Here is a 17,399-nt window from a genome sequence, read left to right as displayed (position 1 = left end):
AGGAAGCACACATTTCAATCAGCATGAACTTCCATTTCAGGCTTGCACCAAGGCTACAGTTAGTTATCCTATTACATTACATGCTCAAGAAGGTCTTGCAAACCAGTGCTCCATCCTGTGACCAAAAATCAGTACTGCATATAGAATTAATTCCTATTCCAAAGTTTTTTAAGAAAACTGCAACGTAATGGACACATTTGCACTTTGCCCAACTGCCCATGTTAAGGTGGCACAGAAAAGTTTCCCCCAGAATTTTTTCCCTTTACCTGGGGAGGGTCCGTGGGCATGCAGCCCCATGAGATTATATTTTTGTAGAAAGATGATTAAATGTATCCCCAACTGATGCACCAGAGTAGGCTTTAATTTATTAGACTGAAGCATGGGGTTTCCCATCCGCATTTACCTCATTGAAAACCCCCAAAGTATGAAATGCTAATATACATTGGCACTATAAGGTTTTTACTAGAAGAAAAAAATTGGTGTTAGGTGGCAATTTGGCACGGTCGCAGGCTGAAAGTTTAGGGTGCAGATAAAATGTAAGTTAATTTCCTGCAATTCTACACATTGTCATAGCTTATGCAGTGTTATGTTACCTGGTTGATTTTATGTTTGAGTCAATGGGGGCTCCATACCATGATGTTTGTAATTTGATTCCCCCTTACGCTCTTTATTTTGGTGATTAGTTCTCAAAGATGTTATTTTACAATATGTCCATTATCTTTTCTACATACTATCTGATTTTAGTCATTTCATTTTACACAAATGTTACCATCACAAATGTTTATTTTAAGAATGTAACATTTTTAGGAGTGGCAGTGATGATAAATCTAGGGGTTAATGGCAATTGGTGTAACATTGAGGATCAAATCAGCTTCAGGCACACTGTAGGGTTGTTACACAAGTAGGCCTGGTCCTGAAAGTGTGAAGTCCAATTTATTGTACAAACTGTCAATGACCTTGCAATTCAAATTCATGAGTTATGATTTTTTGCTAAGCATTAGGAGAAACTTAAAGGCTGGGTGGGTGTGCTGTGACAGTATTTGACATTTTCCATCAAGTTAAAATAACTTAAATCTATTTACTTTATCCAAAACACAGTTGTGACCTGAAATTGTTGCTATCTCATTGAAGAAATAAGAACACCCTATCCAGTTAACATGGGTATACTTCACAACTGAGCATGGTGCCAAATATCGCCACTCATATTTGAGGAAGGTATGAGCAGATGGGCAAATTCATAATGCGTGAATGCTTACAAACAAGGTTCATTTCATGAACTAAAATCAATGAAGTGCAACAGTTCAGTCTACAACTTACAGAAAAAAAGTTGAAATATTCATAACACAACCATATTCACTATAGCATATACTCCATGAAATGTATGTAGTACATTTAGAAACCATTAATTCAATTGCTAAATCTAATTTTAGCCAAGAAACACTTCATAGAGCATTTTATTGTGGCATGTTTCAGGACAATGGTCTCCTAAAATGGCTGCCTCACCATGATCAAAAGTATGTGGACACCTGCTTGTCGAACATCTCATTCCAAAATCATGGGCATTCATATGGAGTTTGTACCCCCATTTCCTGCTGTAACGGCCTCCACTCTGCGAAGGCTTTGCACTAGATGTTGGAACATTGCTGCGGGGACTCCACCAAACTTTACAGTTGGCACTATGCATTCAGGCAAGTAGCATTCTCCTGGCATCCGCCAAACCCAGACTCATCCGTCAGACTGCCAGATGGTGAAGTGTTTCCACTGTTCCAGAGTCCAATGGCAGCAAGCGTTTACATCACTCCAGCTGACGCTTGGCATTGCGCATGGTGATCTTAGGGTGTCCATTTCATGAAGCTCCAGACTAAGTTATTTTGTTGCTTCCAGAGGCAGTTTGGAACTTGGTAGTGTGTTGCAGCCGAGGACAGATTATTTTTACACCCTACGCACTTCAGCGGTCCCATTCTGTGAGCTTGTATGGCTTACCACTTTGCGGCTGAGCTGTTGTTGCTCCTAGATGTTTCCACCTCACAATAACAGCACTTACAGTTAAGCAGGGTAGACATTTGAGGGGGCATCTTATGACAGCTCAATGACTTTCAACGTTGCACTCTTCAGTAAGGCAATTCTACTGCCAATGTTTGTCTATGGAGATTGCATGGCTGTGTGCTCAATTTTATGCAACTGGTGGAGCTGAACTAGCCAAATCCACCAATTTGAAAGGGTGTCCACCTACTTTTGTATATAGTGTACTATTCCCATATAGTGTACTATTCCCAACAGTCCACAAGCATTGAGGGCAGGAGTAGGTAGTTCTGTTTTTAAATTGAGATGTGTTGAGGCACCAGTAATTTTACCATGCCATAGTGTTTCCCAAGCCTATTTTGAATAACTTGCTTTACACAAATCATATTCTGTGAAAAAGGGTACTATAGAGCAGTTCTGCTCTTATTCAACATAGCCCTGGTCCTTTCTCACCATAGGAAGAGAACTTGAATGTAATAACCTGCCCTGTCGACAGGCTCTCAGCAGGGTTGTCTACATTACCTTTGCCAGTGAAACGCAACCATTGGGTGAATACATGAACATTACAAAGCTGACAAACATGTACCATTTAAAGTTAACAAACACCATTCTTTAAGGGCAACAGAGGGTTTGTGAGTCTTTTTTGAAAACCAGTTTAACCCAGTGTCAAATTTACCAAGCCTTATAATTAGTAAATTAAATGACTCTCCTTATTACACTTTCATTTGCTTACTCTGCTGCAACACACATTTTTCTCCATACCTCTAATTGACAAGTTCCAATATCTACAGTTGTACTCCCTGAAAACAAAAAGGTATGAATCATAATTAATCTGCCCAAACATCATGATAAAATCCACCAACCTCACATTAAAACATAAAAAGGCAACAGTTTTTCAAAGGCAACCCGAATCGGCAATATGGGGGACCAGGTAGCCATGTTTTGTCTGTGTTTGACAGTGTCCCTGGCTACCTGGCCCAGTCTAGCCCGGGTCTGTCCCTGGTTGTCCCTCTGGTATTTACCAGTGTCTAGAGTTGACCAGCTCAGGCCGCAGGCTCAGTCTCTTGAGGGTCTCGTAGCCCACCACGATGACCACGGCCGTGGGGGTGGAGGAGATGATGCGGGCAGACAACCCTTTAGTCATCCCCCAAGGTCCTTCCTCTGCCAGCAGCTGCTTGAAGGTTGCAATGACCGATGACCTGCCCTCCACCTTAGAGCCACAGTGAGAAAGGTTCATATCACCCCAAAAAATACCTTTAGAGTTCATAGAGAAATAGATGGATCGAGGTAGAAAGACAAATGAGGAGTCCCTTTAGAGTCTTGACAAATGCCTACTCAGTTGTTTCTTGGTGAACATGGGAATTTTTCTGGCTATGCATTTAAGCTAGGCAAATCATTCTTATGAACGTTGAAATATCCCCGTTGGTAAAAGTTGGCCTGAAAACCCCTTGAACCTGCTTTGTAAAATATGATGAATTGATCTCATAAGTGCCTTGAACAGTATATACCCCCAAAATACAGTGCATTCGGAAAGTATTCACACCTCTTGACTTTTTCCACATTTTGTTACATTACAGCCTTATTTTAAAATGTATTATGACAAAGCAGAAACTGGCTTTTGGAAATGTTTCCAAATGTATAAAAAATTTAAAATGTCACATTTACATAAGTATTCAGACCATTTACTCAGTTGAAACACCTTTGGCAGTGATTACAGCCTCGAGTCTTCTTGGGTATGACGCTACAAGCTTGGCACATATTTGGGGAGTTTCTCCCATTCCTCTCTGCAGATCCTTTCAAGCTGTCAGGTTGGATGGGGAGCGTCGCTGCACAGCTATTTTCAGGTCTCTCCAGAGATGTTCGATCAAGTTCAAGTCCGGGCCACTCAAGGACATACAGAGACTTGTCCGGAAGGCACTCCTGCGTTGTCTTGGCTGTGTGCTTAGGGTCATTGTCCTGTTGGAAGGTGAACCTTCGCCCCAGTCTGAGGTTCTGAGCGCTCTGGAGCAGGTTTTCATCAAGGATCTCTAGACAAGTGTGTGCCTTTCTAATCAATTGAATTTGTCCAATCAAGTTATAGAAACATCTCAAGGATGATCAATGCAAACAGGATGCACCAATTTCAACTATCATAGCAAAGGGTCTGAATACTTAAGTAAATAAGGCATCTGTTTTTTTTATTTTTTTATAAAAATATTCTATAAACCTGTTTTCGCTTTGTCATTATGGGATATTGTGTGTAGTTGTATAAAAAAATATATATTTTAGAATAAGGCTGTAAAGTGACAAAATGTGGAGAAAGGGTCTGAATACTTTCCAAATGCACTGTATATCCAATAAGAGGATCTGGTATGGTAAACTTGAAATGGTTTGCAAACCATGTCACCAGTGATTACAAAAAGGATTAACTAAGACAATAACACTGAATATGAATGTGTCACTCTTCATTCAGTTAAACCATAACAAGGATTGTTTACAGACAAAGCAATATACTTGTGGTTTTACCTGCACTCTGGCCCGCACAACATCCATGGGATTGGTGATGGTGGAGGCTGTGGCTGCTGCCATTGGCCCAGCGATAGCCTGCAGAAGCAGGTGAGGACAATCACTGGGGGCTAGTTTGGAAAGGTTCTCTGTAAACATAAACATAGTGAAAATGTAAGGCGCAAAAACATTTCAGATGCATTTCAAGCAGCTTTAGAATTGCCGATGTCATGTAATATCATAGAAAACCTAGCTAAAATCTAGTACTGCTTGCTTAGTGTCTGCCTGCTATGGCAGGTAAGAGTCGCCTACCTGCATAAAAATGATAAAAAGGCCACCACACCGCACTATTGGGGATGTAGGTGAGGAGGGATGCCACGTATCCCCGGTAAAATCCCCGGAAACCGTCTGCGGCGCATATCTGCACCACAATGTCCCTGGTTTGTCCGAAAGTCACTTTGCTCTTGGATGTCGCCATCATTATTTTGGGTTTGACCTTGAAGCGGCTCAGGTGTCCCACCTGGCCTTGCATCATGAGCTGCTGAGAGACCATATCTATGGGCACAGTGATGGTCTGGGCCACCAGGGACGCCGCTCCCCCTGCCCACAGAGACTTCACTGTGTTATTGCTGGAATATTGGGACACGTACTTCCTTACCAGTTCGTAGGTGGTGATGTAGGCCTGGCCTGAGATCAAGGTGAAGGTGTTAACCATAAAGCCTCGGTAGAGGCCTCGCGGGCCTTCCGCCTTCAGGATCTTGTAGAAGGCGTCAAAGGTGCCTGTGTAGAGGGACTTGCCCTTCTGCACCTGCAGCCGGGTGCGGATGAGGGTGAACGGGTAGACTGTGGCCCTGGTGGTCATGGTCATGAACACACCCAGGGAGTAGAACTTTTTCTTGTCCAGGTCCTCCCATTCAATGATCCGGATGTTGCGTTTCTTCTCCTCCATCCTGCCTGCTGGTGTCCACAGCTCCTTGTTGAATGGACCGCGCGCCCTCCACAACACCTGATGGACCAAGAGAAGGACATTGAGGCAGGTAGACAACATGGGTCGTTCTGCCTCAAAAAGCACAAAAAGAAGATTATCACGCACCATCTCAGATTGTTTTAAAATAGTTTGTTAGAAACAGATTTAATAAGCATTCCTGCAACATTATTTGTTTATTTAAAGACAATTTGAACTCTGAGAAATTAAGCTAATTGATAGCACCAAAATTGGCCATTTCAATTGATAGAATATTCAATAAATATAGTAACCAACATCGGATTTGAACCAGACCTCATATTATCAATGATTACTTGAGGAACCCAAATAAATTGTCAAAAGCCAACCACAGACCCCCCCCCAAACCAAGCCCACCCCAACGGCAAGTATACAGCATCAGTTCTCTGTCTGACGAGTATTATGAAGCTGCGACTAGGAGTATTGTTTCTTTCTTCATACCATGTAATGTATTATCAGTGAATTTGGTGATGGCCATCTTCCCCTGTTCAGAGAAATTAGTCATTGAAATTGTTGAGTTTATGTACCATCATACAACAGCATATTACCAGGTTCTGATCACAAGATGGTGCTGTTGAATGTCCCCCACACCCTCAATGTTAATTTAAGACTGAACCTTCAAATGATGATTTATAAACGTAAATTGAGTGTTTAAGTTATAACATACATAAAATAAAAAGCATATAAAACCAAAAAATTGCCTTGAGGACTACTCATTCCTCATTTCATTCTTTCTTTGTTCAGTGCATCAATTGCAGTGATGTCGCTACATCCAAATTGATATTGGCAACCAGTTGCAGTGGTTTGTTCCTTAATGGTGCAGATGTTATGCACCAAAAACAGGCATATGTCCTCTCCGTTTGGCCAAGAGAATTATCTTGCTGGATAACTTGGATGCATGAATTTCACATTTACGTCCATGTTTTCATCATCCACAGAATCGGCAATTCCAATCCAGTTATCATCATCCTGATAGCAGCAAAACTAGAATATCAGATACACGCATATTCACCCTTGTATGCTCATCAATGGGTTTCCCATGGTCAAAGTCAAACTTAATAGCATAATCTGTGTATTTGAAGACTCTTTGCATCCATGAGGCTTTTGGAGAGTCGTACAAAGTGATGGAAGCTGTGGGTTTCTGGCAGAGTTCTTGAATTCTAGTTTGCTACTCTGAGTACTGGATTGGAATTACTGATGCTGTGGAGCAAGGTCATTTTCTTGGCCAAAAGGACACACGTTGTACTCCAAAAACAAGCCCCATCTGCTCCATTAAGATGAGAATTTCCCTATTTAGGACTCTAATCTGCATTTGTTAATGTAAATGGCATGTTATAGAAGGTTCCAGACAGTTGTTTTTGCAATTTCACTTGTTTTTGATAAACTTACTCAGCCTTTCTGAGCCTCATTCTGGAGTTCAAGGCCATCCAAAAAACATGAACAAAGGCTCCAACACCCAAATACATCCTTTTACAAATGGCAAAGCTCTCAGTATCGTGAACCAGATCTTTAGATGTAGTACACATGAAATTGTGCCATACCCAACTTTATCCGCAACGTTATGATCCATTTTGTTGAACACAAGCAATACTTTGAGAGATGATATGCTATAAACTAGCTAGCTAATAAAGTAGCATCACTGATGAAAGGGGGAACACTAAGTCTGTTGTTATTTTTCTTATGTTAGATAAAAGTTTGCTTGCTAACTAGCCAGCTTCGCAAGTGTGTGTTTCGGTATAGTGTAAACAACTAGCTACTTTCAGGTTGTTTTGAGCTTTGCTATTGTTCTCATTCTGCAAAACATGTAGTTTGCCAACGTAAAATGGCTTAGAGCTCATTCACATACAGTGGGGAAAAAAAGTATTTAGTCAGCCACCAATTGTGCAAGTTCTTCCACTTAAGAAGATGAGGCCTGTAATTTTCATCATAGGTACACTTCAACTATGACAGATAAAATGAGAAGAAAAAAAATCCAGAAAATCACATTGTAGGATTTTTTATGAATTTATTTGCAAATTATGGTGGAAAATAAGTATTTGGTCAATAACAAAAGTTTCTCAATACTTTGTTATATACCCTTTGTTGGCAATGACAGAGGTCAAACGTTTTCTGTAAGTCTTCACAAGGTTTTCACACACTGTTGCTGGTATTTTGGCCCATTCCTCCATGCAGATCTCCTCTAGAGCAGTGATGTTTTGGGGCTGTTGCTGGGCAACACGGACTTTCAACTCCCTCCAAAGATTTTCTATGGGGTTGAGATCTGGAGACTGGCTAGGCCACTCCAGGACCTTGAAATGCTTCTTACGAAGCCACTCCTTCGTTGCCCGGGCGGTGTGTTTGGGATCATTGTCATGCTGAAAGACCCAGCCACGTTTCATCTTCAATGCCCTTGCTGATGGAAGGAGGTTTTCACTCAAAATCTCACGATACATGGCCCCATTCATTCTTTCCTTTATCAGTCGTCCTGGTCCCTTTGCAGAAAAACAGCCCCAAAGCATGATGTTTCCACCCCCATGCTTCATAGTAGGTATGGTGTTTTTTGGATGCAACTCAGCATTCTTTGTCTCCAAACACGACGAGTTGAGTTTTTACCAAAAAGTTATATTTTGGTTTCATCTGACCATATGACATTCTCCCAATCTTCTTCTGGATCATCCAAATGCTCTCTAGCAAACTTCAGACGGGCCTGGGCATGTACTGGCTTAAGCAGGGGGACACGTCTGGCACTGCAGGATTTGAGTCCCTGGCGGCATAGTGTGTTACTGATGGTAGGCTTTGTTACTTTGGTCCCAGCTCTCTGCAGGTCATTCACTAGGTCCGCCCGTGTGGTTCTGGGATATCAGTGGTCTTGTATGTCTTCCATTTCCTAATAATTGCTCCCACAGTTGATTTCTTCAAACCAAGCTGCTTACCTATTGCAGATTCAGTCTTCCCAGCCTGGTGCAGGTCTACAATTTTGTTTCTGGTGTCCTTTGACAGCTCTTTGGTCTTGGCCATAGTGGAGTTTGGAGTGTGACTGTTTGAGGTTGTGGACAGGTGTCTTTTATACTGATAACAAGTTCAAACAGGTGCCATTAATACAGGTAACGAGTGGAGGACAGAGGAGCCTCTTAAAGAAGAAGTTACAGGTCTGTGAGAGCCAGAAATCTTGCTCGTTTGTAGGTGACCAAATACTTATTTTCCACCATAATTTGCAAATAAATTCATTAAAAATCTTACAATGTGATTTTCTGGATTTTTTTTCTCATTTTGTCTGTCATAGTTGAAGTGTACCTATGATGAAAATTACAGGCCTCTCATCTTTTTAAGTGGGAGAACTTGCACAATTGGTGGCTGACTAAATACTTTTTTGCCCCACTGTATCTGATGTTTGTGTACCCTGATACGCTAGGTCTAGTTAGGTCTATAAAGCATGAGTGAAACGCAATATTGTACCCAGGCGAGTTGCGTTGAACTTTTTGTCCGTTGAAGCCTACCTAGCTTGCTCACATCATGTAGAATGTGCGTCTCGCAAATCACATCGTGAAGCGGTTATGTACAGTCGTGGCCAAAAGTTTTGAGAATGACACAAATATTAATTTCCACAAAGTTTGCTGCTTCTGTCTTTAGATATTTTGTTACTATGGAATACTGAAGTATAATTACAAGCATTTCATAAGTGTCAAAGGCTTTTATTGACAATTACATGAAGTTGATGCAAAGAGTCAATATTTGCAGTGTTGACCCTTCTTTTTCAAGACCTCTGCAATCCGCCCTGGCATGCTGTCAATGAACTTCTGGGCCACATCCTGACTGATGGCAGCCCATTCTTGCATAATTAATGCTCGTAGTTTGTCAGAATTTGTGGGGTTTTGTTTGTCCACCTGCCTCTTGAGAATTGACCACAAGTTCTCAATGGGATTAAGGTCTGGGGAGTTTCCTGGCCATGGACCCAAAATATTGATGTTTAGTTCCCCGAGCCACTTAGTTATCACTTTTGCCTTATGGCAAGGTGCTCCATCATGCTGGAAAAGGCATTGTTCATCACCAAACGGTTCCTGGATGGTTGGGAGAAGTTGCTCTCGGAGGATGTGTTGGCTGTGTTCTTAGGCAAAATTGGGAGTGAGCCCACTCCCTTGGCTGAGAACCAACCCCACACATGAATGGTCTCAGGATGCTTTACTGTTGGCATGACACAGGCCTGATGGTAGCGCTCACCTTGTCTTCTCCGGACAAGCTTTTTTCCAGATGCCCCAAACAATCGGAAAGGGGATTCATCAGAGAAAATGACTTTATCCCAGTCCTCAGCAGTAACTTTTTCAGAATATCAGTCTGTCCCTGATGTTTTTTCTGGAGAGAAGTGGCTTCTTTGCTGCCCTTCTCGACACCAGGCCATCCTCCAAAAGTATTTGCTTCACTGTGCGTGCAGATGCACTCACACCTGCCTGCTGCCATTCCTGAGCAAGCTCTGTACTGGTGGTGCCCCGATCCCGCAGCTGAATCAACTTTAGGAGACAGTCCTGGTGCTTGCTGGACTTTCTTGGGCACCCTGAAGCCTTCTTCACAACAACAACAATTCAACCGCTCTCCTTGAAGTTCTTGATGATCCGATAAATGGTTGATTTAGGTGCAATCTTACTGGCAGCAATATCCTTGCCTGTGCAAAGCCCTTTTTGTGCAAATCATCTCAGATGATGGGTGTCATGGCTTGCTAAAATGACAAAGGATCCATCATAGTCTGTGACAAACGTGGTCTGTTGAACCTCCCATTCAATTATAGTAATATAACTCAGTTGTACTTGAGGAATACCTACGCAAATCTAGTTTATAAACAGACTCAGGGTTCCCACACCTTCTTAAACATCAAATTCAAGGACTTTCCAGGCCCAATTCCCTCAAATTCAAGGACCCAACATGGCATAGTTTGAGACATGGATCAAGGTTAATTACTGTTACAACAATGCAAATTTTTATAATGAGAACTAGCAGGCTTTACAGAAGCTCACAGACAACAATTAAAAAGAGAGAGGCTTGAATGTGTGAACAGTGATGGCAGACTACGTGGTCTCTTGCCTTCTCTAACACAGCACAGCAAAACAATATATTGTGTAAGTGGAGCGATAAAGACAAAGACTTATTTACAAGTTGAAGAGCTAAGTAACTCCTCGTTTATTTCATTAGCACCAGCTTCACAAAACACGTCGCAGAGTAAAAACACAACCTTTTTTTCCATCAACATGGCCAAATGAAAAGATAAACAAAAACACATGACCATAAATAAAATCTTTTGCAACAAAAGATTAGATAAATGAATTGGATCAAAGTAAATAAAACATTTCCCCAACCATTGTGTTCTGGGGTTGTTGGCCTTTTTGGTTAATTTGCTTTTTTATTTTATTTTTTAGCACTTGCTCATTGAGTAGTGTTTTGCCCTTTCTTAAACTGTTAAAACAGTGCCCAACCCTTGCTTTTTGCTGCTATGCCCCTTCATTTGCTTTTCAGGTAGTGTTTCTATTTCAGCTATTTGTGCTGTTATCTTTAGCACCCTTTCTCAGGCTATAGGACTTGGCAATAAGAGTGAGGGCTTCTCAACCTTTGAGTAAAATGACCAATTTACATTTGGTCCATCCATGGAGATCTGACCCATGTTTTTCTTTGGTAGATCTTCGGTGCTCTTCTCATATACCGCTTTAAGGTCCAATTTAGAATCTTAAAATCTCGTCACAACTTTCCTCATCCCATAAACTGTGAAGGATGGTTTTGTTCTCTTTTAACATAAATATATGCCTTATAGAAAAAGGACATGTTAATCACAAAACATAGCGTGACTGCAGAAAAGCTGTTGTTAATCTAGGGTGTCGACTGTGCAAACCACAAGGTTGAGACAAAATGAAAAAATGCTGAATAACAAGAAGACAGGAACTGAGGAATGTGTAGGAAAAATGCTTAATAACAAGAAAACAGGAACTGAGGAATGTGTAGAAACCAACAAATCAGCTCATTCTTCACAAACACCATTCCGGACATTTGAATCCTGAGTGCTGTGTCTGGGCACCACCGATAGGCTAGCAAGTTTAAACCACGCTATGCCTCTACTGTGACAGGCCAACTCTAAAGTTGGAACTACCTCTGTCACAGTATAAAAGAAGATGTCTGTACTATTTCAGTCAGTTCTCTGCTTTACCCTGCGTGGTGATACAGTGAACCCGTATATACGAAAATTGCATTTACCATTCTGAGCTTATGTTAAATAAAAATACTTAAAGTATATTCGGTGACTTTGAATCACATTTTATCCTGATACCAGATTTGATTGACGCAACCTTTGACAAAACGGACGTGAAAGTCACACTGCTTTGACAGTTTTTTTCTATTAAGGCTCTTATCAAAGTGAAGTACATAGTCCCCCCCCCCCACCAGCAGACAGTTTTTTAGACAAGTGCTTGAAATGAGGAGCCAAGCCATGTGTGCACACATAGCTGGACTTTGTTGGCCTGCATGCGAAGGTCTTGGCTATTGCACAGTCTGGGAACGTCGCTGAGAACAGCACACCTAAGAGTAAAAGAATATATTGATTTCAAACACTTATTTCTGTTTCTAGCCTGTGTGTTAACGTGTGTGTCACAGAGAATATGAAAACAAACATAACATGTTCTTGAAAATAACTTAATGTTACAGGTGACAGTTTATAAACCATGCCACTCACCCGTGCGTTCACTAGAGTGGAAAGAGTAGTGAGACTCCATCATATTCAGACACCACAATGTCTTAGCGCGCAATGTGTCCTCTTTGGGAACGCCAGTTATGACGGACTGTCTTGAGGTGGTGGTGAATGTGGTAATAGTTGTAGAAGACTGTCTAGGTGGGATGTAGATGACGATGACTTTTCCACATAGTTCAATAGTGTGGGAGCTGTAAGAAAATGTATATCCAAGTCTGATGAATGACTAGCTAGGTGGCGTTAGCTAGCATTAGTCATGAAACGTTGTGACTAACAACTCTAGCGAACGTCCTTGGACTAAATATACAATTTCAGCTAACGTTAGCAAACTGTCATTAATTTTAAATGTTCACTGTCCAGCTCTGCTTGCCGCAAGTTGGCTAACGTAACGTTAACAACTTAGCTAACGTTTGCTTGCTAGCACTATATTGACAGGTGTGATTCTGTGGGAGAACTGACTGAGACATCAAGATAACGTTAGCTAACAACATAGCAAACGTTAATTTTACCGAATAATTCTGTAACGTTAGAGTTAATTTACCTAACCATGAAGAGACAGAATAATCTAGCTAACTAATTAACGTTAGTAACTAACTAAGTATGTTGTTGTATTCCGTTCTACATGTTACCAGTGGTAGGACCTACCTGCTTTTAACTTGCAGAGTGCCGTCCTGTGTGATGCTCCAGCAGCATGGCTCGTCACAGCTGCTTCGCCCATGGCGTGAACTTTTATTGACTTGCTGCAGGCTCTGTAATGGGCCATATGGATGTCCCGCGGATCTTTAACAAGCTAGTCTTTGTCAATGTCTTTAGTGAGGCACGAGTCCTGGAATTTACATTTTCCAGGCATAGCTGAAGGTTCGCTTAACGTTAGCTTTCTCGCTTGCTTGCTGCTGTTTAACCTGCACCATCCGACTTCAATCACTCATGCACGCACGTGACCGTCGCACTCTCGAGGCAGGTGGCGCGTGAAACAAGGATGCACAGACAGCGGGAGACACACATGCAGACAGCGGAACGTAGCCTATTACTGACGTTAAATTTTAAAAAATTAACTAAAAGAACTTCAATTTATATTCTTGCACAAAATATATAAATTCAAGCACTTTCAATGACCCATGTCCATTTTCAAAAACTTTTTCTCAAATTCACAAACTTTCAAGGATTTCAAGGACCCGTGGGAACCCTGCATACTGCATGAAATGTGTCTTGATAAATATTTGATTTTAGTTTGTTAAATTAATGTGTAGCTAACAGATTAGTGACTACTTATTAGGGCTGACCCCAATTAGTCGACTGGTAGATTGTTTGGTCGTTAGGCTGTTGGTCAACCGAGATTGTTTTAATTTGAGCAGTAACATATATATTTGCGCCCATCTCAGTGAACTAACCCATTGCGGACGCCTAGATTAAAAGGCAATTCATGCTTAATCCAAAAATGTGGTCAGAGGCTCCATATGGAGGGTGTGACGCAACTGCTAAGCCTCCAGAGGCATGCAGAGACCAAATCAAGCTCCATACCGCATCGCCTCCCAAATTTTGTAACAATGCGGAGGGCTCTGTATAGCTCCGCATTGACATGATTGGTTGACGGTAGAAAACACAAACTGACTTCCTTGACAACAGCTCTGTGCTGTTCCGCGAAGCGCAAGAAGCATGACTTCTGCGGAGGTCGTATCACCGTAAATGCTGCATTGCCAATGCAGACGTCGGATTGACCATGCGCCCAGATGCACTTCTCTCTCCAGAATGCGCTCTATCCCGCCAATTTGTGCACATTCATTGTTTCATAACTTCATTGTGTGAATTGTTTGCGTTTGAATAGAACACATAATAATAAACACACAATGAGTAACGATAACTTGGCTATATACACGGAGTACCAGAACCGAGTCGATGTAATTGAGGTAGATCTGTAGCAGCCGTGCGGTAGCATGGAGAACAGTCTATGACTTGGGAGGCTGGAGTCTGACAATTTTTTGTGCCCTCTGACACCGGTTGGCATAGAGGTCCTGGATGATGACAGGGATCTCGGCCCTAGTGATGTACTGGGCAGTACGCACTACCCTCTATAGCGCCTTTGGTGGTTGATGACAAGCAGTTGCCATACCAAGTGGTGATGCAGCCAGTCAAGATGCTCTCAATAGTGCAGCTTTAGAATTCTGAGGATCTGAGGGCCTATGCCAAATCTTTTCAGCCTCCTGAGGAGGAAGTGGCATTGCCGTGCACTCGTCATAACTGTGTTGGTATGTGTGGACCATGATAGATCCTTAGGGATGTGGACACAGAGGAATTACAATCTCTCGACCTGCTCCACTACAGCCCCGTTGATGTGGATGGGGTGAGCTCGGCCCTCCGTTTCCTGTAGTCCACGATCAGCTCCTTTGTCTTGCTGACATTGAGGGAGAGGTTGTTGTTCTGGCAACACACTGCCAGGTCTCTGACCTCCTCCCTATTGGCTATCTCATCGATGTTGGTGATCATGCCTACCAGTCGTGTCGTTGGTAAACTTGGTATTGGAGTTGTGCGCAGCCACACAGTAGTGGGTGAACAGGGAGTACAGGATTCAACTAAGCACGCATCCCTGTGGGGCTCCTGTGTTGAAAATCAGCTTGGCGGATGTGTTGTTGCCTACCCTCACCACCTGGGGGTGGACCGTCAGGAAGTCCAAGATGCAGTTGCAGAGGGAGGTGTCCGGTCCCAGTGTCCTTAGCATAGCGGGCACTATGGTGTTGAAGGCTGAGTTGTAGTCAATGAACAGCATTATCACATGGGTGTTTCTCTTGTCCAGGTGGGAAAGGGCAGTGTGAAGTGCAATAGAGATTGCGTTATCTGTGGATCTGTTGGGGCGGTATGTGAATTGTGGGCCCAGCGTGTCTGGGATGATGGTGTTGATGTGAGCCATGACAAGCCTTTCAAAGCATTTCATGGCTACAGATGTGAGTACCACGGGGCAATAGTCATATAGACAGGTTACCTTGGCCTTCTTGGGCACAGGGACTATGGTGGTCTGCTTGAAACATGTAGGCATTACAGATTGGTTCAGGGAGAGGTTGAAAATGTCAGTGAAGACACTTGGCAGCTGGTCAGCGCATGCCCTGTGAATGTTAACCTGTTTAAAGGTCTTACATCGGCTACGGAGAGCATGATCACAAAGTCGTCCAGAACAGCTGGTGCTCTCATGCATTGTTCAGTGTTGCTTGCCTCGAAGCACACATAGAAAGCTTTTAGCTAGTCTGGTAGGCCTGCGTCAATGGGCAGCTCGTGGCTGGATTTCCCTTTGCAATCCGTGATAGTTTGCAAGCCCTGCCAGATCTGCCAGTTATGCTTACACACAGGTGTTCGGAGCATACTAGATAGCTAATTAGTACACACGGCCACTTAGGTCTTCTGTAAACATGCAATGTAACATAGAGATATGGCCGTGTGGGAACAATAACCCTATATAGGTGGTAGTAATTTCACTTTTCCCCCCCTCCTCGTTGATATGAAAGATACATTACTTATATTTCCAAAACTGTACCACATGCGATGCATTTTAACGTTCAGAACGAGTGTCAAAACCTTAACAAAACTCCCTCGACTATAAGATACTATCGTCAATAGGCACTTAAGCAGTTAGAGTCTAGGAATGGGTTAGTTTTAGATACAAATAATGGCTTCAATAACCATGTTTCCATCCAGTTTTTAATGCGAGTAATGTCATACCGTATTTTAAAAAATCAAGACAGCTGTGGAAACAGCAAGTTTCGGTGTAATTTTATAAATGCAGACAGAATTTGTTAATTCGACATTGTGGGAATTTGTTAGAGTTGAAAATGCGATGGAAACATTTTAATTTCGTTTTTTTTTTTCTCGGTACATTAAAACTTGAGCGAAAAAGTAAATGTGCGCACTACGTCATCACGCACTGATTTGTATCCGCAACAAGTCAGTTTGGTGGAATCACCACTGGTGGGAACATTCGCATATTTTCTTTTGCAGATTTATTACTTTCGCATGAAAATCGATCCCCAATTGTATGGAAACCTAGCTATTGTGACAATATTTTCTGCAGACAGCGCACACGCAATTGAATAATACAATTTACCATGAGCGCGCTGGTTAAACCTATCGCATGAACTGTTGATAAAAAGCTTAGCTATGTGACATCGTAGGAATAAACATGGTGCATCGACCTTACAAAACAAGGAAACGTGACTTACCGTGTTATAGAGCCATTTTCACATAGCTCAAGACGCCATGTCTATGCTACAGATGGCTAAACTGAACTATAAGTATAACGTTCTAATAGCCGTGTAAAATTAAGCATTCGTTGAAAGGATTCAGACTAGTTAGAATATGGTTTGATATCAAATTCATGCCGTCCATTCGTAGATGTACGGTCAACGATGCCTGAGCGAGCGTCTCGTCAGCAACACTAAAAAAACGTGCAGTCCGGGTCACGACATTTTTCTAAATAAAAGTCCCCTCCCTCGCTTATGAAAAAAGATTGCAGTATTACTCCATTACAGTGTAATTTGAGTGCAGTACAACTGCAGTATGCTGCAAATACAGCGTACAAAATAAAATAAAATACTCTAGTAATTTTGCAGTACAACTGCAGTATGCTGCAAATACTGCATCCAAAATAACATTTGTATTCTAGTAATTTTGCAGTAAAACTGCAGTTCAACTGCAGTTTTTCTGCAATTACTGCATCCAACATACCACAGTCGCCTGCATTTACTGCACTTTTTCAGAACTGCAATCTTTTTTTGTAAGGGACGTAACAGTAGAAGTGTCATTAACCTGTAAAATATTAACAGTGATTCATATTTGTTCATATTTAAGTGACATTTGCATTAGATGTGAGTTTTAAAACATGTTCCAAGGTCAAATAAATGCCACAAACACAGTACACTGTATATGAAATACATATTTTTCTAGGTGCCGAAGGAAAAGTGGGGTTGGGATTATTCACTTGGGTTTTTAGAATTTAAATGTGGTGTTATTTCATGGGGGACAGAGGTCTAAATGCCGAGCAACACTTTGTACTCCATTCACTGCACTGTAGGCCTACAGGTGATCAATTACTGAACAAGCAAAACGATTGATAGTGTGTCCATAGAATACAAAACAGCCAATCGCCTCTTTATGCCTCTTCCGTCAAGTAAACGGATGAGGTCCAACAAGTCCAGAACAGCAAGG

At 41.9% G+C, this 17,399-nt stretch overlaps 1 protein-coding gene across 1 annotated transcript; it reads right to left on the bottom strand.

Annotated features, from left to right (window-relative positions):
* Positions 1-917: 917 nt before the first annotated feature.
* On the bottom strand, positions 918-16,641 carry slc25a44a (solute carrier family 25 member 44a). Its single transcript, XM_071326800.1, has 4 exons — positions 16,415-16,641; positions 4,819-5,512; positions 4,528-4,655; positions 918-3,232 (listed from the first exon to the last, which is right to left on the bottom strand). The coding sequence occupies exons 2-4, from the start codon at positions 5,453-5,455 to the stop codon at positions 3,041-3,043; spliced, it is 957 nt and encodes a 318-aa protein (XP_071182901.1). The 5' UTR covers positions 5,456-5,512; positions 16,415-16,641; the 3' UTR covers positions 918-3,040.
* Positions 16,642-17,399: the final 758 nt, after the last annotated feature.

This window comes from Salvelinus alpinus, chromosome 9 (assembly GCF_045679555.1).
Source record: "Salvelinus alpinus chromosome 9, SLU_Salpinus.1, whole genome shotgun sequence".
NCBI lineage: Eukaryota > Metazoa > Chordata > Actinopteri > Salmoniformes > Salmonidae > Salvelinus > Salvelinus alpinus.
Note: the sequence above shows the minus strand (reverse complement) of the source record. Positions and strands in the feature narration are given on the sequence as shown.

Bases quoted from the DNA above. Each gene is read 5' to 3' on its own strand.
- slc25a44a (XM_071326800.1), bottom strand. From the start codon at position 5,455: ATGGAGGAGAAGAAACGCAACATCCGGATCATTGAATGGGAGGACCTG. The intron at 4,656-4,818 runs GTAGGCGACTCT...TTATGTTTACAG, and splicing joins TTTTTATCATTTTTATGCAG to AGAACCTTTCCAAACTAGCC. The intron at 3,233-4,527 runs GTAAAACCACAA...TGTGGCTCTAAG, and splicing joins TTGTGCGGGCCAGAGTGCAG to GTGGAGGGCAGGTCATCGGT.